The 16074-nt window shown below is 46.6% G+C and overlaps 3 protein-coding genes across 5 annotated transcripts; 1 reads left to right on the top strand and 2 right to left on the bottom strand.

Annotated features, from left to right (window-relative positions):
- Window positions 1–622: 622 nt before the first annotated feature.
- vtnb (vitronectin b) lies at window positions 623–5968 on the bottom strand. 2 transcript variants are annotated; one of them, XM_058087069.2, is made up of 8 exons: window positions 5818–5968; window positions 5602–5718; window positions 2312–2560; window positions 2105–2244; window positions 1876–2032; window positions 1582–1740; window positions 986–1372; window positions 623–922 (listed from the first exon to the last, which is right to left on the bottom strand). In XM_058087069.2, exons 1-8 carry the CDS (start codon window positions 5900–5902, stop codon window positions 786–788), a joined length of 1431 nt encoding a protein of 476 aa, XP_057943052.2. In that variant the 5' UTR covers window positions 5903–5968; the 3' UTR covers window positions 623–785. The 2 variants fall into 2 exon arrangements, with proteins under 2 accessions (XP_057943052.2, XP_057943053.2); XM_058087070.2 differs by having other exon boundaries at window positions 986–1330.
- A 937-nt stretch (window positions 5969–6905) lies between these two features.
- LOC131138149 (solute carrier family 13 member 2-like) lies at window positions 6906–12626 on the top strand. The gene is made up of 12 exons (XM_058086830.2): window positions 6906–8029; window positions 8685–8813; window positions 9524–9660; window positions 9745–9989; window positions 10065–10227; window positions 10301–10423; window positions 10499–10702; window positions 10919–11019; window positions 11082–11197; window positions 11310–11471; window positions 11530–11667; window positions 11764–12626. Exons 1-12 carry the CDS (start codon window positions 7928–7930, stop codon window positions 11887–11889), a joined length of 1746 nt encoding a protein of 581 aa, XP_057942813.2. The 5' UTR covers window positions 6906–7927; the 3' UTR covers window positions 11890–12626.
- Window positions 12368–15283, bottom strand: LOC131138150 (protein unc-119 homolog A-like). Of its 2 annotated transcripts, none has more exons than XM_078787901.1 (5): window positions 15082–15283; window positions 13866–13979; window positions 13246–13345; window positions 12999–13167; window positions 12368–12899 (listed from the first exon to the last, which is right to left on the bottom strand). In XM_078787901.1, the coding sequence occupies exons 1-5, from the start codon at window positions 15236–15238 to the stop codon at window positions 12888–12890; spliced, it is 552 nt and encodes a 183-aa protein (XP_078644027.1). In that variant the 5' UTR covers window positions 15239–15283; the 3' UTR covers window positions 12368–12887. The 2 variants fall into 2 exon arrangements, with proteins under 2 accessions (XP_078644027.1, XP_057942815.1); XM_058086832.2 differs by having other exon boundaries at window positions 12995–13167; window positions 15082–15279.
- Window positions 15284–16074: the final 791 nt, after the last annotated feature.

Here is a 16074-nt window from a genome sequence, read left to right as displayed (position 1 = left end):
GGGATTTTCTCTGAACTAATAAATTACTACTCTTTCTTGCTTGACGATGGACAAATAGTCAAAAATATTGAAAAAGAAGTTCTACACATGATGTATTCTGTCCACTGGGCGTCACACCCCTGGCTATGTAGTCAGCCATGGCATGTCCAACACAACAAAGTACTCCTCCCATTCTTTGTGGAAGTAGTAAAGTTTTAGCGTTGTCACTAAGTTCCCACTCCGTTTGAAACACTTTCTTAAGGTTAGAGTAAGTAAATTGGAGCTTGGTAGCTTGCTATGCTAGCGGTTTCTGCCTGTTGAACAATATGTTGTAAACATTCATTCATTCATTCATTCATTCATTCATTCATTCATTCATTTTCTACCGCTTTTCCTCACGAGGGTGGCGGGGGGTGCTGTAGCCTATCCCATGTCTTGGGGCGAGAGGCGGGGTACACCCTGGACTGGTGGCCAGCCAATCCCAGGGCACATATAGACAAACAACCATTCACACTCACATTCATACCTATGGACAATTTGGAGTCGCCAATTAACGCTGCAATGCCATAACTGGTTTAGCATAGATTGAACATATACATACATGTAACATACACACACATGTAAGGAAGGTAAATAGATGAACTGTGCTGATGTATTGACTTTATTCACGCTTAGAGAGAACATTTGTCTAGTTAAACATCTGTGGATAACTTTATGGCTCATCTACTTGAATAAACGTTCAAATGTGATTGTGTGTTTTCCACACAAGACTTTCTTCAGGCGTTTCATTGGCTAAAAGACGTCTCTCATCTCTTCTCAGCGCGTGACGTCTCAGCAGTGCCTTCCTGCTGGCAGCCCATCCAGAACTTAGCGATGGATCGGGGGTAAGGCGGCAGGGCGGCGACCACTCGTCTCGTCCGCAGGTCCACTCTGTAGTACTTATCTGTACGTGCCACACAGCAGAGACGTGAACAATGCTCATATTTATTTCCATGTGTCTTCTTACCTCTCTTGAACAGGTACACGTATTGGACAGGCGTGCTCCTGGGTGGTGGAGGAGGTGGAGGTGGAGGAGGCGGCGGGGGCGGCTGAGAAACCTCCTCAGATGTGTCGCCGTAGTCAAACAAGTCCAGGAAGAAATCATCAAAAATAGCTTGGCGGGTTTGTCTCGCTCGGTACCTCCTGCTGGGTCTCGTCCTCCTGTACATGCCCCGCCTCCTAGCGTGAGGGGGAGGAGCTAGCGAGGGTCTGGGGCTCAGGAAGACACGTCCCACCATGGCGGCGTCTATGGGGGGGCTGATGCCCATCCAGTTCTTACTGATGAGCTGTGGACCTGAGTGGTGGAATCCCCCTGAGTGAGGAAGATTGAGATGAGGTGGAAGTAGCGGTAGAGCTGTGGATGGAGGTAGAGGTGGAATTGGAAGTGGAGATGGAGATAAAGATTAAGATGGAGGTTAGAAGTGGAGATGGAGATTAATTTTGCAGATGCCGATAACAGCTGGTGATGAAGATGGAATTGAAGATTGGAGATGGAGATAAAGATGAAGATAAGGATAAAGATGGAGAAGAAAGTAGCCGTGCACACACTTTCATGAGCCTCACCTGAGATGCTGAAGAGCTTGGAGAAGAGCTCCTCACACGTGTGGTCGCAGAAGAGGTCCGTGTAGCGCGAGAACAAGAGTGAGGGTGAAGACCTGCTCATTTGGACGCACTCCTCGTGGGTTGGCTGATGAACAAACTCGTACATGTGATAGCGGTCCCCTGACAACACGCGTCAGATAAACAATCAATGTCTGTATGTCCTACTAGGCTACATTTGCAGAAGACATGATGTTTTGTGTGTCTGCAGATCTCGGGTGGGGGGCATCTTGACCGTTTACCACCATGATACTGTACCTTTAAAAAAGTAGGCCTTCTCCTTGCCCCTGTGACTCGGTGCAGGCACAGCGAATGCGGCGTCGATGTCATCGGGAATGCCGTTAAAGCCATCAGAAATGTCCAAAGGGAAGCCCTCATCCAGGACATCTCCTTCGAACCTCCAGTACTGTCTTCCCTGGGGAGGGCAGCATCCATGAGGTCAGACTCTTCTTCTCAAAGCAGCAGCAGGACGAGAATGAATAAGTACCTTAAAAATGTACGTCTTTCCCTGGCAGTTTATGCGCGTGAAGGCGGCGTCGATGGGCCCCGCCATTCCCCACACGTCCTGGATTAGTTTGGGATAACCAGGAAGCACGGCTTTGTCGTCCAACTCGAAGAAATATTCACCTGGAAGGACGGCAGAGATGTAAACATGCAGGAAAGATTGCGAACCTCAGCATCAACATCAGCCGACCTCTGAATGCGTACACAGATCCGTTCTTCAGCTGCAGGAAAGCGTCAAAGGGCCGAGCACTGCAGGCCACCACGTCTCTGTCAGCAGGTACCTCAGTGGGGGTGTTTGTGGGTGTCGCCGTCTGCGTCATCTCCACCCAGGTTATGGTAGTCGTGTTGAAGGTGGGCACCATAGTGGGGATGGGCACATGTAGTGGCGTCTCCTCTGTGGCTAGGTTGTTTTCAAGCTCGGCAAAGGTGTCACCGCGTGCTGTGGGACAAATGAAGACAATTGAAAGACATGTAAGGAAGGACACACACACGAAGGACACAATTGAATGACACACAATGAAGGGGACACACAAATGAAAGACAATTGAGGCACAAACGAATATGCACAAGGAGACACATGAAAGACGCACAATTGAGGGACCCACAAAGGACATTTGGCACAAATGAAATACTCACATGAAGAACATCATTCAAATAGACACAAATGAAGGACACACAGCTGAAGAACACAACTGGTAGAAAACAAATGACACACACCCAGAGGACATACAGTATTTGAATGAGACACACATGAATGACACAAAAATGAAAACCACAATAGAAGGGCATACTCCTGAAGACACAAATGAAATACACACCCTAAGGACATCATTGAAGGAGACACACATGAAGGACACACAAATAAAAAACACAAAGGACAAAAAGAGGACACACATGAAGGACACACAAATAAAAAACACAAAGGACAAAAAGGGGACACACATGAAGAACACAATTGAAGGACACACTGAGGGACACGCGCAATTGAAGGACACAATTGAAGCATACACACATAAAGGATACACAAACGAAGAACATACACAAATATGCACACAGAGGACACAATGAGACACATGAAACATGCACAAATGAAGGACAATATTGATGGGAATAAAGGACACAAATGAAGAACACACAGGAAGGACACACACAAATGAAGCACAAAGCACAAGAAAGGTATAATTGAATGACACATATGAAGGACACAATTGAAGGAAACACAAAGAACACAAATAGGAAGGACACATGTGAAGCACACACGATTGAAGGACAAGCAGGAAGGATACAAATGAAGCACAAACAGGAAAAGATATAATCGAATGGCACATATGAAGGACACAATTGAAGGAAACACAAAGGACACAAATGAACACAAATAGGAAGGACACATGTGAAGGACACACGATTGAAGGACAAGCAGGAACGACACAAATGAAGCACAAACAGGAAAAGATATACAGTGAAGAAAATAAGTATTTGAACACCCTGCTATTTTGCTATTTCTCCCACTTAGAAATCATGGAGGGGTCTGAAATTTTCATCGTAGGTGCATGTCCACTGTGAGAGAGATAAACTAAAAAGAAAAATCCAGAAATCACAATGCATGATTTTTTAACAATTTATTTGTGTGATACAGCTGCAAATAAGTATTTGAACACCTGTGTATCATCTAGAATTCTGACCCTGAAAGACCTGTTAGTCTGCCCATTAGAAGTCCACCTGCACTCCATGTATCATCCTGAATCAGATGAACCTGTTTGAGGTCGTTAGCTGCATAAAGACACCTGTCCACCCCATACAATCAGTAAGACTTTAACTTGTAACATGGCGAAGACCAAAGAGCTGTCCAAAGACACCAGAGACGAAATTGTACACCTCCACAAGGCTGGAAAGGGCTACGGAGCAATTACCAAGCAGCTTGGTGAAAAAAGGTCCACTGTTGGAGCTATCATTAGAAAATGGAAGAAGCTAAACATGACGGTCAATCTCAATCGGAGTGGAGCCCCATGCAAGATATCACCTCGTGGGGTCTCAATGATTCTAAGAAAGGTGAGGAATCAGCCCAGAACTACACGACAGGACTTGGTCAATGACCTGAAAAGAGCTGGGACCACCGTTTCCAAGGTTACTGTAGGTAATACACTAAGACGTCATGATGTGAAATCATGCATGGCACGAAAGGTTCCCCTGCTTAAACCAGCACATGTCAAGGCCCGTCTTAAGTTTGCATATGACCATTTGGATGATACAGAGGAGTCATGGGAGAAAGTTTTATGGTCAGATGAGACCAAAATAGAACTTTTTGGTCATAATTCCAATAAGCGTGTTTGGAGGAAGAAGAATGAAGAGTACAATCCGAAGAACACCATCCCTACTGTGAAGCATGGGGGTGGTAGCATCATGCTTTGGGGGTGTTTTTCTGCACATGGGACAGGACGAGTGCACTGCATTAAAGAGAGGATGACTGGGGCCGTGTATTGTGAGATTTTGGGGAACAACCTCCTTCCCTCTGTCAGAGCATTGAAGATGGGTCGTGGCTGGGTCTTCCAACACGACAACGACCCGAAGCACACAGCCAGGAAAACCAAGGAGTGGCTCCGTAAGAAGCATATCAAGGTTCTAGCATGGCCCAGCCAGTCTCCAGACCTGAACCCAATCGAAAATCTTTGGAGGGAGCTCAAACTCCGTGTTTCTCAGCGACAGCCCAGAAACCTGACTGATCTAGAGAAGATCTGTGTGGAGGAGTGGGCCAAGATCCCTCCTGCAGTGTGTGCAAACCTGGTGAAAAACTACAGGAAACGTTTGACCTCTGTAATAGCAAACAAAGGCTACTGTACCAAATATTAACATTCATTTTCTCAGGTGTTCAAATACTTATTTGCAGCTGTATCACACAAATAAATTGTTAAAAAATCATGCATTGTGATTTCTGGATTTTTCTTTTTAGTTTATCTCTCTCACAGTGGACATGCACCTACGATGAAAATTTCAGACCCCTCCATGATTTCTAAGTGGGAGAAATAGCAAAATAGCAGGGTGTTCAAATACTTATTTTCTTCACTGTAATCGAATGACACATATGAAGGACACAATTGAAGGAAACACAAAGGACACAAATGAACACAAATAGAAAGGACACACGTCAAGGACACACGCAGCTGAAGAACACACAGGAAGGACACACACAAATGAAGCACAAACAGGAAAGATATAATTGGATGACACATGAAGGACACAATTGAAGGAAACACAAAGGACACAAATGAACACAAATAGGAGGGACACATGTGAAGGACACACGATTGAAGGACAAGCAGGAAGGACACAAATGAAGCACAAACAGGAAAGATATAATTGAATGACACATATGATGGACACAATTGAAGGGAGTCACACAAGAACACATGAAGCACGCAATTGAAGGAAACACACAGAAATGAAGGCCACAACTGAAGGGCAGTGTTTTGTTTTGGAGCTGACCTTTTTTCGGACATGTGGTGTCAAAGTCTGGACAGCAGCTTCCGTAGTAAACACACATGGAATCACACTGACACTTCCTGACTGCGTCAAAGGAACCACAGCGTCCAACACACGTTTCTGCACAAACAACAGCACAGCTTTTTGACCACAACCATCCAGCACTACCACCGCTACTCCATGCTACAATGTAGCCACTATAGACCACAACGGACCTACCGTCCGCAGCCAAGATGGTGTCCATCATCACCGCCAGGCCCAGCAGGCCCAGCAGGCCCAGCAGCAGTGGCGGCGGCGTCTTCATAGCAACTTCAAACGTCCGAACTAAAAAAGTGGACTGAGTGAAGACGAGCTCACGAGCGGTCAAAGCTGCGAGCTGGAGGTCGATAAAAACATTATTGACATTGTGAGACCGCGTGTTCTGCGTGTTCTGATTGGTCGATGGTGATGAGCATTGATCGCTGCCACGCCAAAGGTCATATCAGCACAAGTAGGATATGTGTGAGATGACAATGTTCTCCAAATGTCTTATGCGCACGATGAGGACGAGGAAGATATATCGGTGTTGACAAAATAAAAATGTGCTGAATAGGTCCTAAATAGTGTTGAAAACGTTGACATTTGTTATGAAAGTGATGGTCGTTGCACAATCAGAACACTATTGATCTTTCGAGAGCAGCATAACAGAATGACCTTCATCACTTTGACGCGCCACTCTGCTACGCCCCCTCGATAAGATAAGATAAGACAAGATACTTTTATTTGTCAATGTAAGAAATAATAGAAATAGTACAATAACAACATACACGTATACGAGTACACACACAACACAAACAAGCACTACACTAACGACAATCACAAACATTTGCGTATATCTATATACATACATGTACAATATGGATACTGGATGTATAAGTGAAATGTTGTTGTCTTACATTAGGTCATGTGACCAAGTTTGGACGTCATCTGATGAAGGAGACTCAACACACACTTCCTGCTGAGTGTGTTGCACACTAGCCTGACGAGTAGTACTAGTAGGTATTAGGTACTAGCTTGGAAAAGTGTCTCAATAAACAAACAAACAAGTTCAAGTCTCGGCTTTGTGCTCAATACCCGTTTGATGTCATATTATTCTACTTCCGCCAAAGTACCCACTCCCCTTGTATTGCTGCTTGAATTATTCTTCCTCCCACTCCCACTCCCTTCTCCATAAGTGGCACCATCTCCGAATGAGTTAAACAGCGAAACAGCAGCACTTTCATATCCGATTTTAAGATGAAAATCTACACTAGGTTATGAGTTTAGCCTAAGTTACCATGGTGCTTTTGATTAGTATCAAAGTATTGCCAGAAAACATCTTGATGATCCCCAAGACCTTTGGAAAAAGGCTCTGTGGTCTGTGGTTCAGCTTGAGGTCAGGAACAGATTCTCCTTTAGCATTTTTTGGTAGAAAGCCGAATTGATGGTTCCATTCCAGGTCCTGAAGCAGCAAAACAACCTCAGACCATCACACTACCACCACCATATTTTACTCTTGGTATGATATTGTATTTCTGAAATGCGTTGGTACTTTTACACCGGATGTAATGAGACACACACCTTTGTTTTGTCAGACTACTGAGTATTTTGGGGATTGTTGGGGATCATCAAGATTTTTTCTGGCAAAGTTGAGACGAGCCTTAATGTTCCTTTTGTTCAGCAGTGGTTTTGGTCTTGGAACTCTTTTTTCCCCCGGTGTCTTTGTCATGGTGGAGTCATGAACACTGACCTTAACTGAGGTAAGTAGGGCGTGCAGCTCTGTGGATGTTGTTGTGGGGGTCTTTTGTGACCTCTTGGATGAGTCCTCGCTGCGCTCATGGGGTCATTTTGGTCGGCCAGCCACTCCTGGGAAGGTTCAAAACTGTTCCGTTAGGTTATTGCCATTTGTGGAAAATGGCTCTCACTGTGGTTTGCTGGAGTCCCAACGTTTCAGAAATGGCATTGACTAATATTTGTTTGATGATCTGAAACATTTACTGTAAGTGTGGCAAACATGCATAACATAAGGAATCATGAATTAGGCAAAAAAAAAATCACATTTTGTCCACTTTTTAAATGGTTCAACTGGTATTTTGTCAAATTCCATGTAGTTTTGTACATTTGTATCATATTGTATATAAATAGAATCTAATAACCATATAGACGACCTATTGGCCTGATGTCCCTCCTTCTCACTGTCACCCCCGCCCCGCAGTGATGAGTTAATGTTTGATGCCAGCTTTCGTATAAAAGTCTCCTCACTTTGTCTCCTTGACTTTGTTCACCTCCTTCACCCGTGGAGGTCGTCATCATGGGAGGCTGCGCCAGGTGGTTGTGGTATCACCGCAACTACATCATCACGGTGGGGGCGCCGCTCGCCCTCCTGCCCCTTCCCCTTGTCAGCGCCACATCGGTGAGCCTGCTCTCTTTTTTCTAATGTTTCTCTCATGTTCTTAGCTTTGACAAGACAATCATGTGACTTATGCCAGCCAATCAGGAGAGCACAATGACAATGAAGACTCAATCGTATATATACAGTATGTGCTATTTCGTTATATTTAGAATCGAATAAATCGAACAATTATGCTGAAAAATATATTAAGGTAAAAAAAACATGATTTCCTGTTTGTGTACCACTTGGTGCTAATCCAACCCGATGGGCTTTGGGGCAGCTCAGGGTAAGAATTGTGTTATAGCTCTTTTATCGCAACAAGGCAATGTTTTGAAGAAGTGATGTCATCGCGTAAGCTTTCACTGTCGACCGTTAGAGATTGTTTCATTCGTCACATTTATACTAGTTACTATTTACAACTTTATTGACATCTCGCACAAGCTGCACCCACCTAGACCCCGCCCCAACACACACACACACACACACACACACACACGCAGAGTACATATACCCATTAGTAAAGGGTGGGACAAGCGGCGGTGTTCTTGGTGTGTGAATGTAAAGTTTAGTGTTAAAAGAGCAGTAATAAAATGTAATGTGTGTTTATGGCCAAAGGTGACTGCTATCTACTTGTCGAAAGTGTTATGATGGCCATTTAAACTGTGTGTGTGTGCAGGAGGCACGTTGCGGCTACGCCGTCCTCCTGATGGCGCTGTATTGGTGCACCGAGTGTTTGCCCCTGGCAGTAACAGCCATGTTGCCGGTGGTTCTCTTCCCCATGATGGGCATCATGCCGGCTGGACAGGTAACGGCCATACAAGTGTAAAAAGAAGTTAAAGGGGAACTGCGCTTTAACTGATTTTTCCCCATCATTCCCAATCCTTATGTGAAACATGAAAACATATTTCTTTCTTTTTTCCGAGCATTGTAGCACGAGAAAACAAGTTAATATGAGCTGGCTCACAATGGACGTCATGGGAAATACCTATGTTGACTATAGCCCTCCCAAAAACGACCCCAACAGTGATCCATTTACATAACTGGCTAGTATATTTACCAAGCTACAACAATACTATTATGGTAGCAGCTAACATGAAGGACTATTTATATCTGGCTGACCAACACGACGCCTTGCAGATACCAGAGAGTGGATACCTAGCTCGCAATTTTGCTCCAAAGACACAACGAGATGCTTTTTTTACGTGAGGACTGGAGCACACGTCTTGTGCTGGAAGACACAGCCATCTCAATGTGAGTGGACATTGTAAGTGTGGTCGCTGAACTAGCCTAAGTATGTGTATCAATACTCTGAAAGAAGTTTGAGTAGTGTTTTACTTCAATCCAGTACATGTTATGATCAGGGTACGTGTTAATGCATGATCTCAGCATGGATATCACACCATGCAACGTTTTTTTTAAAGGGCTTCATAGTCGAAATAGGTGTATCCCAATGACGTGCATTGTTAGCTAGCTCATATTAACTCGTTTTCATGCTGCGATACTGTGTTGTTGCAGGTGAGCATCGAATACCTGAAGGACACCAACATGCTCTTCATTGGTGGAATGCTGGTAGCCATCGCGGTGGAGCAGTGGAACCTTCACAAGCGCATCGCTCTCCGCGTTCTGCTGCTGGTGGGCGTCCGTCCAGCGCTGTAAGAACCTCCCTTGGATGAAGCTCCTCCTCCTTCTCCTTCTCCTTCTCAAAGCATTAGTTCTCATGTGCTCCTCTTTCTCAGGCTGATGATGGGCTTCATGATGGTGACGTCCTTCCTTTCCATGTGGATCAGCAACACGGCCACTACCGCCATGATGCTGCCCATCTCCCACGCCGTGCTGCTGCAGCTGAGGGCCACCGAGCTTCGGGCTGAGCGCCATGACCTGCGGGCTGAAGACAACAATGCCTTTGAGCTGGAGACCTCAGCACCAAAGCAGGAAGTGACAGAGGAGAAGCGTCCGGACGCCACGCAGGACGATGCCATGGGTAAATAGACATGAAGTCTTATGAGAGGCTTTCTTGATGTTCTTTTTGTGAACAAAAGGTTCCTCTTATCAACAGGACAAGAACCACAGCAGGAGACCAGCAGGACGTTGGCGGAGGAGGATTATGAGCGGCTCTCCAAAGGAATGAGTCTCTGTGTTTGTTACTCGGCCAACATCGGAGGCACCGCCACGCTGACCGGAACCACACCCAACCTCATCCTCAAGGGTCAAATTGACAAGTAGGACACTCATACCCGACAAACAGAACCTTGTGTTCCTGAACTCAAAACCTGTGTCCTTGCTGGTCTGCAGGCTCTTTCCCGGTAACAACAATGCCATCAACTTCGCCAGCTGGTTCGGTTTCGCCTTCCCCAACATGGTTCTGATGTTGGTTCTGTCCTGGATCTGGCTGCAGTTCATGTTCCTGGGCTTCAAGTAAGAAAACACATCTTGACTCGGCCCAAAAGTTCTCCACATGTTCCACCTATCACGTGCATCTTACGCATTCAGCCTTCGGCATACGTTTGGTTGCGGCGCATCAAGCGAGCGAGACCGGGAGGCCTACGCTGTCATGAAGGAGGAGTACAGGAAGTTGGGCAGGATGAAGTTCGCAGAGGGGGCAGTGCTTACCGTCTTTGTCCTGCTGGTCCTCCTGTGGTTCACCAGAGACCCTGGCTTCATCGACGGCTGGGCCACCGTGCTCTTCAACATGAAGTGAGTAGAACCACCAGAACCGCCTTCTTGCTTGTTTGGGTCGTTTTAAGCACGTGAAGGAACAAACCGTAAGCTTTAGTCACCACAGCTCCCTCAGCTGGTTGATTCGGGTCATTGCATTCCTTGGCCTGTAATGTGACTAAATCACTACAAACTCTTGTATTGGATGTTCAACGTTCTTCATGAAGTCATTGCTCATGTTTATGTGTGCGTCAGCTTTGTGTCAGACGGGACTGTCGCCGTCTTCATGTCTCTGCTCTTCTTCATCATTCCCTCGCGGTTGCCGCGGTGGGGCAGCTACGGCTGGGACGACACAGGTGATGCGTGAGCTGCTGACCAATCACGGTGCCAGCTTCAAACATCATGTGCATTCTTGCAGGTAAGGCCATTAAGGCTCCCGCCACGCTCCTCAACTGGCAGATGGTCCACAAGCGGATGCCATGGAACATCGTGCTGCTGCTCGGAGGAGGCTACGCGCTGGCCACAGGAAGTGAGGTGATGCCTTGGTCATTAGTTACTCAATAACTACTGTATTTTTACATCAGCTACGTATGTGATGGAGGTCAACATCAGTAGTCTTCTCGACCATAAGACGTTTGTCTGACAGGTGTCAGGTCTCTCCACCTGGCTCGGCGAGAGTTTGGCGCCCCTGGAGAAGATCCCCGCCTACGCCATCGCTCTGCTGCTCTCCCTGTTGGTGGCAACGTTCACGGAATGTTCCAGCAACGTTGCCACCACCACGCTCTTCCTGCCCATCCTGGCCTCCATGGTGAGACTCCCGTGCCGAGCAGAGGTCCGACTTGTGGCTGACGTAAGTTTCTTGACAGGCCATCACCATCAAGATCCACCCGCTGTACGTGATGCTGCCCTGCACCATCGCCGCCTCGCTCGCCTTCATGCTGCCTGTGGCCAGCGCCCCCAACGCTATCGCTTTCTCCTTTGGAAACCTCAAAGTCATGGACATGGTGAGCCACGCATGAACAACAAACAGATTATGGCTTTTCAGTGACAAGTCAAACTCAAGCAGGATGTTGTGATGCAGCAACTTCCTGTCCTTGCAGGTCAAAGCTGGCTTCATGCTGAACATCATTGGAATTCTAACCATCAACATAGGCATCAACACATGGGGCTTTGCCATGTTTGACATGGGCACCTTTCCTCAGTGGGCCAACGTCTCTCTGCCTTAGCTGAAGACACACTGCAGGACGGACAGGACGACTGACAAATGGACAGTAAGACAGTGACTCTGTCTGTATGTTTTTTGGTTTTTTTTTACTAAACCTCAACAAAAATATAAATGACTGGCTCACTGAACCTCCAAAATCCCTGGATACAGTAAAACTGCACATTATGTAGCGACCTTTTATTGTAGCCAGCCTGAGCAATAATCACGCTCTCTAATCAGCATCTTGATAAGCCACACCTGTGAGGTGGACTATCTCAGCAAGGGAGAAGTGCTCACAGATGGAAACAGATTTGTCAACAATCTTTGACAAAATGGGCCTCGTGTACAGTACATATAGTTCATAGTTTTGTTGAGTGTATTTTCTATTTCATACAGAGCAATGATTGAAAGACATGGAGCCCTGTCAATTCTGCCTGACAAGTGGCCACACAAACAAACAAGAAAAAAATATGTTGGGTTAAAAAAAAAAACAGTTACACATTATTTCCAAAATTCAATCTTTATTTTTGCTGCTTTCATCATTCGCAAAATAACTTTATTCATAAAGTACGTTTAAGTTAGTAGTTAGTTTTCTATTGCACAGTGTCTCTGTCTTTAGACACATGTCATGTGACAAATAAACATTTTCATTGACATTTTTTCTTTTGACATAAAAGTTTTATTAGACGATTATAAATCTTTTATGACTTATTTTATTCCAGTACAAAGTGACATGAGGCGCACACGTACACACACACACACACACACACACGGTGGATGAAAATGAAAGACCAGGAAGTATCGTTCGTAATCATCATCATCATCATAGCTTTTTTGTACTTCCTGGTTGGTCCTCGTTGATCAGAACCATCTCAGCCACACATGAGAGGAGGGAGACAATGTCCTGCCTCCTCCCGGCCTACGTGCCTCCATTGTAGGAGTAGTCAGCCTTGTTGTGCATCACCAGCTTATTGTCCACAAAGTAGAAGCTGTCTGATTGGGTCTCATATGGATGCAGGATCATGTCCTGGACTGGGAACACACACACACACATTACAACAGCATAACACATGTATTGATGACATCCCTTTCTGTGTGTGTGTGTGTGTGTGTGTGTGTGCACTCACTGACGTCGTCAGAAAGAGGTGGGAAGTTGTAAATGTGCTCGCAGGTGTTCTTGCTGCCGGGCATGCAGAAGCCAAACTCAAAGTCAAAGCTCTTGAGCAGCTTCTCTCTAAAGTAGTGGCGCTCGATCATGCGGAAGTGTTGGATGGGCTCCTCGCCTACGGTGAACTCCACGCTGGAGGGCGAGACAGGAAGTGATGAGAGGGCCACGGACAGGAAGTTGAACCGTTGCGTCGTTAGTGCTGACACTTACGTTGCGCCGACCTGCCGCAGTCGCAGGAAGGCAGGGGTGAAGTGGTACCGCACAAAGCGGCCCGCGTTTGGATCCACGTCTTTCTTCTCGCCGCTTTTATCTGAGGGAGAACACTGTCTTTTAGTGGACATGTCACATGACCAAACGAAGGCCTGTCTTGCTCGTTTCAGTTGCTTTAACAATGTTATTGGATCTCGGTGGGGAACATTTTATCTTGGTTAGCATGTTGTGGTTACGATACAATATGGTGCATTTTGGAACGTTATTAATTCACTCCAAATGTGTTCTTCATGTATTTCTATCACAAAACGTCCTTGACAAAGGAAACTGGAATGGGCTCTGTCGCCCATCTATGACATCACGCGCAGGTGACTCTCATTTATTTGCTAACTAACTAACGTAGTTATGCCACAAGTCTCATCACAATTAACAATTAACTCAATTAACTCATCACAAAACACAAAAGTGGTGTCTGCACATTTCGTTAGGAGAATGTTTCGGTTTAAGTCAAACCTTCTGGAATGAATTCTGATGATGCTAACCAAAGTCCCACTGTATATGCATAAATCTGAAATGGTAGGTCCCCTTTAAAGATGGGAAAATGCAGTGCGTGGACTGGCCTGTAGAGGGCGGCTTGGTGATCTCAAACAGCACCGTGCCGGTCTCCATGTCTCGGATCTTGAACCTGGTGAAGTCGATGTTGTAGATGTTGTGCTCGGGGCCGCAGAGGTAGTCTGACAAGTCACAACACATTGTTATTGATGATTGTTTTATTGATTAGGAACATCCTATGAATATAGTCCTATGTTCCAAACAGTCATCAAGTGCTGTTTGCCTTCAGCCCATGTGGATAGAGCCTCTGGAACATCTTCCTCACGAAAAAACACAGGGGTTATTTTTACTCCGCTAATCCTTCCCGCCCTCACAGCCACTGTCACGGCTTATTAGTGGCTCTTTCCTGCTGGTCTCACTGAAGCTGCAGCCCAACATCCATGGTGGGCTTACTATTACCAAGTTCTGATCAGCCTGAACAGACCAGGCCCGATTCTCCTCTTCCTTGACAATCAGGAGAACTGCATCATCCAGGAGGTGCATCATGATGTCTTCAGTGAGCTCTGTGGGCTGATGAGAGGCCAGCGTGTCCATCTCAATCCAGTGATGCTCAGAACAATGATGAGTGTCTTCTTCATGCTGCGGACCAGGTCTTAATGAGGATCCCATGTCATCTCATGTTGCCACGGTGATCCAAGTGCGTACACAGGCTGTCGTGGTGATGCTGCCTCCAGCAGCGAGACAGAAAGAAGGAAGTCCACTGACAGAGACACATATTGACCTCACACACAACGACATGTATCTGCTTTATTTTTAGCCTCGTAATAGGGGTGTCCAAAGTGCAGCCCACGGGAGGGGGGGCATTTTTGGCCCCCGTTTATATTGGCCCTGAGCATATTCTGTAAATAAAATGAATGAATTATTAATTAGGCTAATTTCTAATATGCTTTGTCACCCAAAGCACAAAGCAGTTTTAGCTTAACATATATTGACCTACATTGGACACACACACACACACACACACACACACATAGCAGACTATGTCAACAATTGCAGTCATCACTAGTGATGTGGACTTCATGTTGTGTTCATGCTGTAACACACTTGTCACCCCCCATGAGTGTCCCGACCACACAGTCGCACACACGCACGCACACACGTTCAACGTTCGATGTTGAGTCTGCAGCTGTATGTCTTACATAACGGCGGGGACACTGTGATGACATCATTGGCGTTGATGTGACTCACACACACACACACATGCACACATGCAGTCGGACTCACTGTGGGTGATGTTGTCCAAGCCCAGCACGTCCTCCACCGTGATGACCGAGGAAGCCAGCAGCTCCTCTTCCGCCCTCCTCACCTTCATGCTGGGCTTGGGGCTTCTGTCTGCATCGCTCTCCTTGGAGCTCGGCGGCTCCTGGCTGCTGCCTCGCATCCTCCTCCTCCTCCTGTGTGAGACTGTCTCTCTCCTCCTCCCGCCCTCCTTACATTCAGATGTGTGTCCGCAGATGATGCGCAACGTGTGCATCTGCCTCACTGTGCGTGGCAGCGACGTGCATGAGTGCAGCGTGAGAAATGCATTTGAAAAAGAGGCGGCAGATTTGGGTTAACCCATCAGAAGCCAGAGCCTTTTGGAGGAAGAAGATGGGTGATAATGTATACCACACACCAGTTGGAACACTATGGACGGCTGTTCCCACCGTGCATTGAATGAAATACCCCCATGGTAAGTTCATTAAGGTCATTATGAGATGCCCATATGCCGCCTTTTCCCTGGCGCCTTGCTCACATGGCACTCAGCACATGTGCAGTTTGGATCTCATCACTTCGGTCCGACCTGTCACACAGAGCATGAAAGTACCCCCCTTTAGGGACAGTCTCAGATGTTCCCAAGTCTGAAGCCACACTGGGTGGGTGGAGGGCGGACAGGCGGCGGTTTTCAGGCCGGAACCCACAGGGTACGGCCAGGTGAGAGAGCCTGGCAGAGCAGCCACAGGACATTCACCACTGCCACCATGGAGCAGGTGAGGTTCTTCGGCTTGCTTAGGGATTTTAGCCAGGGAAGAAACTGATGACGATGGCAGGAACCGGATGGGAATTGGCCTGGTCTGGTGTGGAGCAGAAGCCGCAAGCAACCAGGCCAGGTGTGGAGCAGAAGCAGGAAGCGACTTGTCATCGGTCTGACAGGAAAGAAGGAAGGACAAGCAGAAGTGGTTCATCTGTCTGGCATGAAGGCGAAGCAGGAGGTGACTTGTCGCCGGCCTGGCCTGA

The sequence above is a fragment of the Doryrhamphus excisus genome, linkage group LG21 (assembly GCF_037039965.1).
Source record: "Doryrhamphus excisus strain RoL-2023G ecotype Guam linkage group LG21, RoL_Dexc_Guam_v1.1, whole genome shotgun sequence".
Classification (NCBI taxonomy): Eukaryota; Metazoa; Chordata; class Actinopteri; order Syngnathiformes; family Syngnathidae; genus Doryrhamphus; species Doryrhamphus excisus.
This window is presented reverse-complemented; position numbering and strand designations above follow the sequence as displayed.

Bases quoted from the DNA above. Each gene is read 5' to 3' on its own strand.
- vtnb (XM_058087069.2), bottom strand. From the start codon at position 5,902: ATGAAGACGCCGCCGCCACTGCTGCTGGGCCTGCTGGGCCTGCTGGGC. The intron at 2,245-2,311 runs GTCGGCTGATGT...CCGTCCTTCCAG, and splicing joins ATCTGTGTACGCATTCAGAG to GTGAATATTTCTTCGAGTTG. The intron at 1,373-1,581 runs GTGAGGCTCATG...CTCCATCCACAG, and splicing joins CAAGCTCTTCAGCATCTCAG to CTCTACCGCTACTTCCACCT.
- LOC131138149 (XM_058086830.2), top strand. From the start codon at position 7,928: ATGGGAGGCTGCGCCAGGTGGTTGTGGTATCACCGCAACTACATCATC. The intron at 10,703-10,918 runs GTGAGTAGAACC...TGTGTGCGTCAG, and splicing joins ACCGTGCTCTTCAACATGAA to CTTTGTGTCAGACGGGACTG. The intron at 11,020-11,081 runs GTGATGCGTGAG...GCATTCTTGCAG, and splicing joins CTACGGCTGGGACGACACAG to GTAAGGCCATTAAGGCTCCC.
- LOC131138150 (XM_058086832.2), bottom strand. From the start codon at position 15,238: ATGCGAGGCAGCAGCCAGGAGCCGCCGAGCTCCAAGGAGAGCGATGCA. The intron at 13,168-13,245 runs GTAAGTGTCAGC...CTCGCCCTCCAG, and splicing joins CTGCGGCAGGTCGGCGCAAC to CGTGGAGTTCACCGTAGGCG. The intron at 12,900-12,994 runs GTGAGTGCACAC...GTGTGTTCCCAG, and splicing joins ACCTCTTTCTGACGACGTCA to TCCAGGACATGATCCTGCAT.